The sequence below is a fragment of the Poecilia reticulata genome, chromosome 1 (assembly GCF_904066995.2).
Source record: "Poecilia reticulata chromosome 1, P_reticulata-male-v2, whole genome shotgun sequence".
Classification (NCBI taxonomy): Eukaryota; Metazoa; Chordata; class Actinopteri; order Cyprinodontiformes; family Poeciliidae; genus Poecilia; species Poecilia reticulata.
Window position 1 is genome coordinate 3,794,255 of NC_088830.1, and position 14,113 is coordinate 3,808,367.

The 14,113-nt window shown below is 38.1% G+C and overlaps 1 protein-coding gene across 9 annotated transcripts in view; it reads right to left on the minus strand.

Annotated features, from left to right (window-relative positions):
- Positions 1–14,113, minus strand: part of fat1a (FAT atypical cadherin 1a) — a 97,804-nt gene that overhangs the window by 39,723 nt on the left and 43,968 nt on the right. For 7 of the 9 annotated variants that reach the window (XR_533182.2, XR_014089768.1, XM_008403969.3 and 4 more), the window contains exons 5-8: positions 9,544–9,873; positions 8,554–8,770; positions 7,007–7,075; positions 6,473–6,612 (exon numbers count right to left, since the gene is read on the minus strand). Coding sequence is in view for 7 of the 9 variants with exons in the window: in XM_008403969.3 (XP_008402191.2) it covers positions 6,473–6,612; positions 7,007–7,075; positions 8,554–8,770; positions 9,544–9,873 (756 nt within the window). In the remaining 2 variants the exon portion in view is untranslated. The remainder of the gene's footprint in view (positions 1–6,472; positions 6,613–7,006; positions 7,076–8,553; positions 8,771–9,543; positions 9,874–14,113) is intronic. The other 2 variants (XM_008403992.3, XM_008403983.3) reach the window with 1 other exon arrangement.

Genomic DNA, 14,113 nt, shown 5'->3' on the forward strand with positions numbered 1-14,113 from the left:
CTCCACATCAAACATATACACACACAAACTCACACTTCTCCTTTTGCAAGAAAGACATTTCAAAGGCACTTTGTCCCAATGCATCACACAGCAGTATGATGCAGCCTGACTGCACTGGTGTAAAGAAAAGCTCTGTAGTCTTTGTGCACGACTTCCAGAGGGAACGCTGAAGAGAAACGCGACTGGGTCTGAGAAACAGACATGACAGATGGAGATACTGAAGATTAAAGAAAAAAGATGAGAGTCAGGGAGATAAGCGACAGTAAGAAAAACTAAGAAACGCTCAGGGTGACGGTCAAGTTTGGGATTAAATGAAAATCAACTTGATAACTTCGAAAGGGGCCTGTGGGCGTGAATGAAAAACAAAATAGAAGCATTATCATATTTGATAGTCAAAGCAGCAAAATATGTATTTCTAACTGGACTTCAATTGAAATATAAAGAAAGCATAGGTATAACAAGGGATATAAAATCTCCTCAAACAAAAGTCTGTCTTCCATAGCTACACCTGCTTCCTGTCAGCAGGTGACTTCTTTTTATACAAGTCTTCAAAGTAAATATATATATATAAAAAAAAATTAAAGCAAAAAATAAAATTAAAAAAATCCAAAGCTACCTGAATCACAATGGTCCAATTTGTTGTTTACTTAAAACATATTTTTTGAAAACACCTTTCTGAAACAAAAACAAAACAAACAAAAAAAACACCCACTAAAACAGGAAGGCACGATCATTTATGAATGTAGCATCAGTAATCACAATGGAAGTTTCTACTGGAATATGTCAAATGAATATGAAGCCACTTTGAGGACTCGTGCTTCAAAGATCATCTATTCTTCAAAAGTAAATGTGAGCCTCCAGATTTCTAACACATATAAGAACATATAGTTATTCTTTCTGTTGTAAATGCATTTTGCAACAGAATTTTTGCAATGGATTCTTGGAAAAAATTCTTCTAAAAGTGAGAAATAGACTAAAGCCGACGAATAAGCGTACGGCCTCAGGTTGAACAGGAAGTCAGACTATCAATGAAAGAATCTGCAGCTGTGTAAAAAATTCATCAAGTAAGAAAACGATTTCTTCCTAGAGATCCACAGATCTCACTTGTCTCCACCAAAGTTTCTACTTCGTGTTCATCCACAGTATCTAACTGTAGCAGCTTTGTTTTTTTTCTCCGTGTCTGAGCTAAATGGTGGTGAGAACTACAGATGTGGCTTGACAGACGGTGTCTGTGGAGTAACATTTTGACAGCTACTGCTTCATGTTTTTAGTGAAGTAAAACATGAACTCGTGAAGAAAAGTGAGACTTACAAAACTGAAACCTGGTTCAGACAATATAATGTAGGTTATTACGATAGCATGGTTGGAAAGGTGGGAGCGCTGATCCTTATTGGTCCTGATATTGGAAAAATTCTAAATCTGTTGTTGGTGATAATGCGCCCTTACATGTGTCAGATCTATTCAGTCTAATTCTATGCTTTGTGCTCTGAGTGACATTATGCTTTATTATTTATTTTAGTAAATAAATTATAAAGATAATAAATAATAAAACTCTGACTTGCACTTTCTGAACTATTTGAAAACAATGTTTGTTGCAGTTTATCTTTACAAGAATTTTTGTCAAATTCAGTTTTTTCATTATTTATTTTCCATTAGCTGTTTTACTCCTAATTGCACTGACTGAACAAATGAATGCTGTTATATATGTTTGACCAAGCTTGTGAAGCTGTTGGTGTATTTAAGTGTGTTGTTCTGATGCAGAGTTAGTAAACACATTTGTAATTCAGTACATTTGGGTTTGTGTTTAAAAATAGAAACATCTCAAGTCAATTCAGCATGTTTTTCTGTATCAGATCAGAATCAACTGATATGAAACCTCAGATATTGGTATTGGAAGTGAAAAAAGTGAATCTGTGTAAATCGATTGATCCCTACAAACTACTGCTGACAAAGAACAATTCTCCTGACCTCTTTCTCCTGATACATCAATATATAAATCTTCATTTTATGAAGTCAAATTTAAGCTACCCCCATTTTGGTCAGTAGTTGTCTTTGTGTTATGCGTTGATGCCATCATTCAACAGTAACATCATCAGTTTGCTGCAGATTTCACTTACATTCTTGGCTGCCTTGCATTCTCTGTAGCAAACCCAAGCATTACTGAAAAATAACAGAATATATGAAAAATATGCTTTCTAAAATCAACACCCAGGCAATAGCTGTTGCTAGGAATGAGCTGCAAATGAGCACTGAGGAACAATAATCATCTCTAATGCTCACGGCAGCAAAAGTATGTAATTATAGCAAACCTTCAAGTGAGATATATAGAAAGGCTTTGTAATGTGGGCTAAGATGACAAGAGAAACAGGAGACCAGGAACAGATTGTGAGCAGAACAGCTTGAGGTACTTCTCAACGGTCAAGGGAGGATGTTGTATAGCTTGAGAAGAGGGAGGGGAGGGGAGGCTGGGCCGCATGCCGAGGCTGCCTTGTTGGCGCGGCTCCTGGCTATGAGGTGCCCAAGCTGGAATGTGGCTCCCCTCGTCTTCATCAGCTGATTCTTTAGAGACGCCTTCATAGAAATACGATGGCCGAATGAGAAGTACACAGAATCCTAGCCAACTGCTTCCTGTAGACTTCCCACAGACCAGGATTCATTCTACTGTTATTAAAAATGGATCCCTGGAGCCTTAGATCTGATATCTTCTATATTTTTTCAGATCAGTTTACTGTAATTTGAAATTATTCCCAAATACTACATGGGAAGAAATTTAAAACTGAGCCTTATAAAGCATAAAACTTCCTTTGTGCGATATCCAGAACAGGGCATGAGGGAACGTTCTTTGTCCTCGTTGTGCAGGAAGCCAAGCCCCCTGCCAGGTGGCAGGTTCCGGGCAAAGCCAGGCCACTGGCACAGAGCGATCAACAATGTTCCCAAAACAGGATTACCACCGCCCACAACCCACAGAGGTCCGGCACTTCTGTTAGCTCTTGAAGATGATCATCGGTCTTTCACATCTGGCCTATAAATGCAGAGCAGCTCGAAGAGGCTCAGAGGGAGCGCAGCAGAAAGAAACACAAAGAGGACTAGAGAGCGAAAGAGAACAAAAAGAGAGGAAACATTCCTAAGAGAGAGAAAATAGGCCAGCCTGTCTGGCAGCACAGCCTCCTTATGACTTTGATTTGAGGAATAGATAAGTCTAACTTTCAGTTTCACGAGGTACAAAGTGTATGACAGTCTAGATCTAATTTGCAGTATGGAAAAAAATGTGTTTCTGTCAAAGCAAATCCCATGCTGCACCCAAACAGAGCAAGTCCAGAGTTAACAAACCAACCATTGTTTCATTTTTTACTGTCATTTTCAGTTGCACCATATTGTCCAAAAAAAGACATAAACAACCTGACACAATCTTCACTGTAATGTGACCTGTCCATTAATCTGCCGATACATCTTGTTTTAGCAGGTAAATAACGTACAGCTGTGGATTGACAGAGTGAAAGAATCTCTAATGTGTTATATGTCAACCTTTCAGTGTGTAACTTGCAAAAAAGCAACGTGAAACTAAATACATACAAGTTTCTTCACCATTTGCTTTTCAGCAATTACTTCAAGAATCATTTTATCCAGATCTTTAGGTCTGGTCTGTGTTTAAAACATCCAACAGCAAGAAATAGCCTGCTTACCGGTTAAAATTCACGTGTGAATTCAATTGCTTTTCTTATTAAATGGAAACACCACAATAATGAAATTGTTTTTTTCGACATTAAAGGAATATTCACAAGGTTTTGTGCACATTTGCAATGGAAACACTGCTAAACTATTTAAGACCTGAGCAACTAACTTTCTCCTCTCAAGTTTTAACGTGGGAATAAGTGTTAATTTTCAAAGATTCTTGCAGAAAATAATGAATATCTGGTTTGTGAACTGGTACAATTCTTACATGGTCTGGTTTATATTTGTTGTGTCAAGGAGTACAGTGGCCAATTGTAGCAACTTATTTTGCAATAAATAGTGTGTGTAGAGCAGAAATGGAGTATGTCCTCTCCCAAACAACTGACCTTCAGTAATCGGGGTTTATATTGTCACACACATCAGCAGAGGAGCGGATCAGTTGCCGCTCTGACAATACACATGTTTAAACCTGAGCTGTTAGGGTAAAGCTGCCTGCTACTCTCAGCTACTTCATTTGTTCTGCAACATCTGGTTCGAAGGCACAATTTAGACCAAAGCAATTCATTTTATTTGCCAGTTTTGTGTCATAAACGAGGAATTTGACTTTGGTCCTCCTCTATTCTCCATAAAACCATTTCAAATAAAAAATACGTACAAATATTTTACTTATTTTCATTTAAAGGGGAATAAAAATAAAATGTTTTTTTTTTTCCATAGACCTATTTATATTCTAGTCAATTCAAAGCAATTCAATACTGTTCAGTTGAAATTAGCTGAGACCAGTTCAAACTCAGTTTGTCATTTCAGCTCAACTCAATTTAACTGAACTCAATTGGTTCAATTTATTTTCATTCATTTCAAATCCAAATTAATTCACCTCTGGGTGACATAATATATGTTCTAATTCAATTCATTTAAGTTCAGCACAGTTCAGTTAATTCCAGTAAGTTTCAGATAAATTCAGTTTGACTCAGTTCAGTTAAATTAAATTCAGCCCAATTCAGCTCAGTCAATCTAACTGATTTTATTTTTTTATGCATTTAGGTGCATTTCTTTCATCTCAGTTAAACTCTATCTGGTTTAAATAAGTTCAGTTCATTTAGTTGATTCTACCAAGTACAGTTCATTTAAATTTCCATTTTCCTCTTCCATTTAATTTATTTCAGTTCAGTGTAAAATCAAGTTATTTCAGTATTTTTATAAAAAGTAAAAAGGTCCATTTTATGTACATGCATTCAAAGGGAATATGACTCAATCCGCTCAAGTTTAGGCATGCTATAATGTATTAAATGAAATATAATTCAATTTAGAGAATGATTAATGATAAAATGCTAATTTTAAAGTTGGTCAACAAACGAGCCAGACTGATAGATTTGAATCTCTACAATACTTCAGTATCTTTCTTTTTAAAGGCATCATGCAGACTGCAGCAGGACACTGTGGAGGAGAAGTGAGTTGAGTTGAACATGATGAGACCACCAAACAGACTGAGGAGGCATTGCCATCTGCCCTGACCTTTAAACGTGAATAATCTCACTTAAAATGTCACAGCGAAAAGTGTTGCTAAGAGGCTTTTAAACAAATTTCTGTTGACAGAGCTTCTGACAAAGTACGCAACAGAGAGAAAACATCTCAGCTGAGCAAACCGTGTTACTGTTTTTAAGGGTTTGCTCTAAAGGACATGCTGCTTTGGCGGACGAGCTCCAAAATGCCAGCAAAGATGCGCCTCGTCCAAGGCTCACTGGAGCACCACAACCAGATGATGAAAGGCTGTATTCATACGAACTGACAACAAATACATTATTTTCCAGCAATAGTCGTCTGAAGCCCCACTTTGAAGGACAAAGGATGAAAGATTTTGATTGTAACCATCCTGCACGGCCCAAACTACCACGGAAAAAACACGGAAAATCTCATGGACAAGGCATGACCATCGGAACAAAAACCGGAGGTGGCTTGCACACTTAAAAAGCTTTTATTGTGGCACTTGTGGTGTCAGCCGGGGAGCAAGGCAAGCTATTCCACCTTTAGTTGGATTTGTTTATTCAGAAAAGGCAGCTTCAGAGAAGATGAGGGGAATCTCACTGATTCAAGGAGAAGCACAGCAAGTGATGAGGAGCTCAAAAATCTACACTGGAAACACAAAAATAGGGATGCACCACATTGGATTTTTGGTCGATATCCGATATGCCAATATACTAAAACTCATTTGACCGATAACCGATACCAATACCGATATTTGTTTTCTATACTTACTTATTGAAACCATATGGCTTTCTCTACTGTGGAATTAAAATACTGCATTATCTTTGTCGATTTAGCAATGATGCAACACTTTCAACTTGCATTATGTTTACATACAAAAAGAACACCTTTGAGTGAGTTATTTTGATGGAATGGCTGTTGGTCAATATAAAATTTTACAGCTAATATCGGCCAAAGCAGATAACATGCTGGTAAAATCGTGCATCCCTAAGAAAAAGTTTTGGTTACAACTCTGCACCAGAAATGACTAAGAGAGACTGATGCTGGAGCAAAGCTCCCAAATGAAGTATTTTTAAAGAATGTTCTCTCATTCTTTAAGAATGAAAGAACAGATTTAAACCTAAAAACGTTTCTTTTTTCTTTACCTGTTCACCAGTTCAAAGCAGCAATAGCATCATAACATCATTATCACCCAACAGGTCATTGGATCTACTAATAACCCGTCTCTCAACTCCCACCATTCCTCACATGAGGAAAACAGAACCATGACAACTGCCTCATCAGCCTCCAACTGTTTCATTAATGTTTCAATTACCTGAGTGCTGACAGTTCGCGTCCCATCTGTGGCTTCCACTGTCAGGTTGTAATTTGATTTCTGCTCTGCGTCCAGGGGCCGTGCAACAATCAAGGTTCCACTGGCCTTGCCCACGTCAAAGCGGCTGTCGTAATTACCACCTGCGATTTTGTTTTTTCATGCAAACAACGGGGAAAAAAAAGAAAAAGAAAAGATTAGAAGCAATTCCTGATGTAGCTGCATCTATTTTCACAAGATTAGAGAAACTTAGAGAGCAGAACATAAATATCATTGTTTAACACACACAAATCAATGCTGATGTTACTAATTAGCGATATTGATTTGCTTTTATTCATTTATTTAAACTAAATATCAATAGGGTGGTCAAACTAATATGTTTGTAGCAACACCATACACATTACACGTTAGCAGATGAAACCTAAAACTGAAAACATCGACCACATGCCAACCACAACCAACAGGTAGCACTAGAGACAGACAACGTCACACGATCTCTTAATACAGCACAGCCTACTAGGAGATCCCAGCAGATACCTTCTGCTGTACAGTTGTGGTCACAAGCCATCTGAAGGATGTAAAACATCTCAGAATCCTCACTGCCGTCTTGCAACAATCCAACCAAACAGAACATTCCAGAGAAAGAGGGAAAGCAATGAAAAAGCACAAAGAGGAGGAGAAGAGAAAAAAGAGACGTGTCAGTCAGACATTGATTAGAAGGAAAACGGGCGGACGGAGAGGGAGAGGAGCCGGCATTTCTGTTTGAAGGAAGGCATTTTTAAATCTTTTCATGTGTACAGTGGATGTTGAGAGTTAAAAAGGGACACTTAGGAGGAGAAGAATTATGTTTGGACGCTCAAAAACACCGCTTTGTGGTAAAGTGTACTTAAACAGGAAAAAGAAGAGGAAAGTAAATGAATTGAGATCGTAAAGGGAATGGCAAATTCAATTGAGTCACACTATCAAGGACAAAAACAGTGACTGAGGGAAATTGTGCGGCTTCAGAGTGGTTATGTGGCAATATGTGTTCTTATTGTTGACAAAAGTGGCATGAAAATATAAATTTTGAAGGGAAAATGTTTCACCTTTTCATTTGTTTACTTGTGAACTAATAGCTCAGACAGCAAAATGAAGGTGGTGTTAATCAAGACAATAACTGACACATATTCCCTTATTGTGTCATAAATTTGAATTTTAACCTGATTTCTTACTTTGTTCATCTATCCTTGTAAAGCGAGGTTTAAGGTTGTACAGGAGGCCCTGCCTGACGTTCTTAAAGGCTGCTGATCGAGAACTCAGTTTGTCCTCTGAAGTCAGAACTTTCTAGTTGCTTCTCTGGGATTGGATGGTGGTGGTAAAAGGAGGCATTACAAATTCTGGTTTGGCTCTTAGGTCCTCTTCCAGTTGAATGTCCTTGCTACACCTCCCAGTGAGTTATCCAGGACACATCCTGAATCACCTTAAATTGCTACTTTCAATGCAGATGTTTGGGTTCCAATACTGAAAAATCCCAACTCAAGTCAGAATTCTGACTTGGAGGCCCCCTGTCCAAAATCAAATATGGCTGCTATATGCATAAAGGTCAAAGTTGAACTTTTTACTCTATTAATGTTTGAGATGCTTACCTTAGTATTTAGCTGCTATGAACCTACAGCAGTTAGCAATTCAGCAATTACAAGCAAGGTCATCTCAGGGAGTCAGTTTTATTTTGCTCTGCACCTCACAAAAATCTATGAAATGTTTTTATGGAACTGTCCTCATCAAAGTAATTAAAATGTATTATTGGGTAAAATAACATTGAAAAAATATTAAGTAGCAATGTTAACTTTTGCTAATTTAGCTGTCAGTTCCATTCTACTCTATCTACCTTACCTAAATCTACATGGTCTTATCACTAAGTACCAAGGTGAGTCTCTTTCAGTTTGCACTGTTTTGAAGCTAAAAGCTAAATTAATTAACAAAAAACACTCAAGCAGCAGAAGAAACACATTCACTATATTAGTCCTACAGTGTTGTCTAACTACAAGCCAGCATTTATTCAGCATGCATAAACTTAGCAATAGCGCACAAACAGAAGGCGCTACCTGTGATCTCGAACCACACTGGAACATCAGAGGACTCTGTGGCAACGACGCCCACCATGTGAGCCACAGGGTCACTTTCCATGACCGAAAAGGTGAAGGGAAACTCCTCGAACCGCAGGGGAGCTGCATCAGCTGGCACCTCCGGTTTGGGAATCCACTCGATGTGCAGCCGACAGGTAGACGATTTCTGAGGCCGCCCGTTGTCGACCGCTTTAATCTGAGAAAAAGGGTAAAAAAAATAAAAAATTTTTTTAAAAAAGTTGTGTTAGGATTTAACTTGGAAATGAGCTTCTGAACACACCTTACCTTACCTTAAAGTTAAATCAAACAAATTCTGGGACAACTTATCATACAGCAAAATTTGTTATGGTGATGGGCCTACAAACAGATATTTCAGAACTCTAACACAATACCTGACATTTTGCGTATTAAATCTTCTTCTGTGCAGTTTCCTTTTGAAAGTGAACTGAAGTTTAGTAAGTAGCATTTTCTAGCAGCAGAATGTGTTTTTAAGAAAGGGCACCGACAACTTCACAAAAAGACAGTTATTACCAGCAACATGTGATGGAGGCACTTAGAATAAAATATAAAGCAGAGTTAATTTTCACACACATAACACATTTATTTCCAAGTGATCTTTGGGAACAAAGATCTTTGTATTGTGGTGACACGGTGATGAGACATTTGACGGTTAAAGTGTAAAGCCACATCAACACCTGAGAAAAGAATCTCATTGTGAGACAAACAAGGATTAACTTCTGCTTTCTGTCTCCTCTACCCTTGTATTCTGCATGTGGACTAATTAACACTGCATTTCCACCAGAATAAGGTGGGGTAAAGAGAAAAAAAAAGAGAAAGAAAAGCTATGCAGCTGGAGAGAAAAACAGGATAATAAAACAGTAAAATAATAAACAAGCAACTGCTGTAATGTTTTACAGCTTAATGAGCGACTCTGTGCGGAATCGTAAACCTTTCTGGGTAAACGCTCACCGTCAGGATGTCGTATTCTCCGGCAGAGGAGAACTTCTTGGACGACACCAGGCCGGTCTTGGGCTCAATAAAAAACTTGCCATGTTCGTCTCCTTCCTCAATGCTGTAGGAAATTTCGGCATTGGGCCCAACGTCCCGGTCCGATGCGATCACCCGATACACAGGGTCTCTCTTTGTGGCTCGCTCTCTCTCGGGTCTCTCGCGCTCCGGCAGTTGGATCTTGTAGATCTTCTCCAGGAACAGCGGCCTGTTGTCGTTGTCGTCCAGGACCTGGACGATGACGCGGACGGTGGTGGATTTGGGAGGAACGCCGTGGTCGGTGATGGTTACCTGAGGAGACACAAGATGTTTAAAACTTAGGAAGCTGAAATATTATCTTATGTAGCCACTTTATATCATCTCTGGCCTTCTCAACCTCTCTTTTCTGTCTTTTAGAGTCATAACCTGGGAGTGGATTTTAAAAGTAATCAGATTTCTTTTATGCTCACAGTATGTAACCAATCAAAAACCTCTGAATATTTTGTAAAACTGTATGTGCTCCAAAAAAATCAAAAAAATATATATATAAAAAAAAAAAAATAATCAAGTCCCAGGAGCAAAAAAAAAACTTTTTAGAATTAAGTATGCAATATAAAATAAGTTAAATTAAATAAATAAGTATCCATCAAAATAAAAATTAATATGAAATAGATGTGTATTCTATCAAACAAACAAAGATCAAACAAAGAGTATCTTATTCCTTTGTTGTCCGAATAAACAGTTCATTGATTTGTAATAAATCTGTTATCCATACAGTTAATCTGGAAAAAGAAAATTTACCATGATTTTATTTTTATACATTTTGGACGATTGAAAGTAGGCTGTGTTGTTGTAACATTAATAAAACAAAAGATTAGAATTATTCATGCCTCTGGAAGATGTAGAAGTAGTCTGTTAAATTTAGTCTGACTAACAATTGATATTAATGTTTATTTTTAATGTTTTGGAGTCGCCCAACCAGAGACTTGATTTGACAGAGAATCTGAGAATCTGACAAGGAAACTAAAGATTAGGGTGATGACTAGGAGGCACTCCAACCTCAGTGACCTGGAGCTCATCACAAAGGATAAATCTTTATAATAGCAGTGAAAACATGCAGGATGAGGGGATGAAAACCGAGATGTTTCCATTGATTATTGAATAATGTTCACCCTGCTAGTTTTTAATAAAGGCAAAAAGAAGCTAAAACTGATATTTCTTTTTGCTATCATCTAAGGTATCAACTTTTTGGTTTACTTAAAATGATTTTAAGCCTAAATCTATCAGAGGTATGAAACTGGTTCATATTCATAATTGCAGCTCCAGCTGCACTCACTCTGCTGAGCCGATGCTGAGCTGAAAGTAAACAAAGTGACTTATTGCTCTCAGTTAAAGACCGGAGGTTGCTCAACCTCTGAAGTGCTCCGGATAAAAGACAATGTGAAAATAATAAAAAAAAAAAAAATCCTTTATAGAGCCTTGACTGAAGTCATATGTTGATAGTTGCTCTGTAAGGCTTTTTTTTTGTTTTGTTTTTTAGGAACAATGATTCACCACGTCATCGTGACTTTTGTCAGATGAGCTTACAATCCCTGAAGCTTACTGAACAGAAAAGGAGTCACAGGCTGACCTAAACAAACAAAACTAAGTCCAACAGAAAAATGGGATCAGGGATTACTGGGCGCTGGAAGAAGTGCCACCATTTCCAGCTCTGAGCTGAGAAAAAAAACAAAAACAATTTAAGTGAAGGAACAAATGTCACAGTCATTTAAAACCATCTGCTAAGTACTTTACTAAAACAGTCAGCACTCCGGAGCCACACACACACACCATTTGCTGCCATACTTTCAACTACTAAAGTAATGTGTTTCTGCTTTTCTCGCAGTGTCTGCAGCTGTCCATGCTGCTCACATGAGCGGAGTCAATTAAACCGGCTGACAAGAAAGTTGAACGAGAATGTCTCTCCGAGGGATGATGCAGGGTGTTTGTGCTTTTCCTGCGCAGTGTCACGGAAAATTTCACGATAAACAAACTATAAACACATTTGTTTTCCAGCTCTCCGGATGCTTGATATCCTGCACGGGGTTAAAAAAAGAAGAAGAAAAAAAAAAAAAAGGAACCATTAGGAATGCTGTCACTGTGTTGTGCTTTTGCCGTGATCTGCTAGTTATTTTTAACCTTAAGTGTATTAAACAAGCTAATATACACCAAATAAGCCAGAGTGCCTGTCTGGAAATTCTTTCTCTGTGTTTTTGGGTTGTTAACCAACAAACAGGGTTTTAAATGCAATGATGTCATCGCAGCACATTGAGCTTCATGCTTTAAGCTTCATGAGCCCGCAGCACCACACCTGTCCATGCAGCACACATCCCAGACCCCGGTGTCGTTTCTGAGGCGCTTCGGATCATTTTGGACGTTTTAATGTGGAAGAAGACTTTTCTGGAAACAACTGTTTGTTAAGAAATAACATCTAAGAAAAAAAAATATTTTGGAAAAACTATTGTATGTAAAGCGTCTAAATACAGAAGATCTAAAATGATGTAAGAAACTCCGCCTCTATTTAAAAGATTTTAATATAAATGTAAAGTTAATATATTTCAACTCACAAAGTCAAAATTATTATATGTTTAATTCCACACAGATATTTTCAAGCCTTTATTTTTGTTTATAATGAGAATTTTTCAATTTATGTCTAATAAAAATATTGAAAACATTTAAAGATAGAATATTCAGGCTAGTTAGCATGACAGCGCTGCTCAATGTGCTAATGGTGGAGAAACAACTCCGCTGTCATGCTAACTAGCCTGATCATTCACAACAGGCTCTGCTAGCTGCAGAGAGGGGGGAAAGGGGGGATGAGCAGCGCCACACAGTGGGGGATGAACAGCGCTAAGACCCGCCTCCTGGCTCTGATTGGCTGTTTCTAGTTACCACTGGGGAAACCAAAGAAGTTTTTTTTTTTCACAGATTATCTGTCTCCCAACATTTATATTTTTATTTATATATATATATATATATATATATATATATATATATATATATATATATATATATATATATATATACCGAATATCAGCTAAATCAGCCAGAGTGCATGTTGGCAAAGGCTCCAGGCAGCAGATGTGAACGGCCCATTTACCTCTGCTTTAACATCACAATAGCTCCCTGCAGTCCCAGGCCTGAGTAATCGGCATGTCCTGGCATGTCCCACTTTTGCTGTTTACCAAGCCCCCCCGACCCCCTCTCACTCACCCCCCCATCCACCCGTCTCTTGTGCATGAAGGTCTCTGATCCTGCCGCTTGAGCCCAGACCCGGAACAACAAGAGCAGCTTTGCCTCTTTCTGAAATTCCCCCACTGCTTTTAGCTCTCTCTCTCTCACACACACAGAAACACACGACAGCTACCAACCCCCATATTCCTCATCATAAAAGCTGAAGGCCTGCTGTGTTCCCTCCACCTCGTCTTGGCATTTAGTGCAAACAATGCCGACACTGCCCCCACTCTAATTGCTGCGCATGTTCCACACGGCTCCACATGTTTAGTTTCTTCTCCTGCAACAAGTCGCTGTAGAAGCAGAACTCCTCAGCAACACTTTGCATTGACTTTTTTCTGCCAGAGACCGGCATAAAAAAAATAATAATTTAAAAACTACAGCGGTTTCTTAAATAGCAACATAAAGAGCTTCTTGTTGAATTTTAAATAATGCAAGATGAACGGGAACAAATTGCCTTAGTTGCTATGGTTTCAATGAAACATCAAAGCTGACATCACTCGTTTTCTTGAAGCTATCCCATTCACAGTGAGCAACAAAGCCACTTAAATGGAATGTGGTATAAAACTTTTAAAAATGCTTTTATGCACGAAAACTAAATCTCTCATTAAAATTCTGTGATGCAGTAATTTATAATCATTTGTAGAGTACATTTAAGAATAACCTCAGTTAAAACAAAATGCCTCACAAGAAAAGCATAATTATAAGTAGCCAATAAAAGAAAACCAATAAGTAAGTAAAGCACAGTTCAAATACTAATTAAAAGCAAACCAGAAGCAACGAACACAAGGAAAAAACCTTCTGCGGGGAATAGTTCATAGTCCCAGACAGATCTAAAGGCCATGTCTGCTTTGGTTTTTAGCATGAACACTGAAACATGTAAAAGTATCCAAAGTTTATATTGGATCCTAAAATAACACAGAAGTTATTAGGGCTGCTTTGACTAGGAACCCAGGATATTTTTTTTCCAGAACTTGTTTTTCTGAGCCATCTGCGCTGTGCAGAAGCTCCTCCCTGTGCAGGACTCTCTCAGAAACAAAATGTGAAAGTGTATCATAATCACATCAAAGTCAGGACAGGATGCAATCTGCATACATATTTCATAAACAAAATTTGGGGTGTGTACCAAAGAACACAGATTCAACATCAGGAGCAGCAGCAGCAGCAGCGTCTTGTTTCCTATAAATCTGCTGAGGACCCACAGTCATTGTGGTTCTTTTATTTCTGCCGCAGAGAATAAACGGCTTTAAAACCCAACATTAAATCTCTAGTTATCACT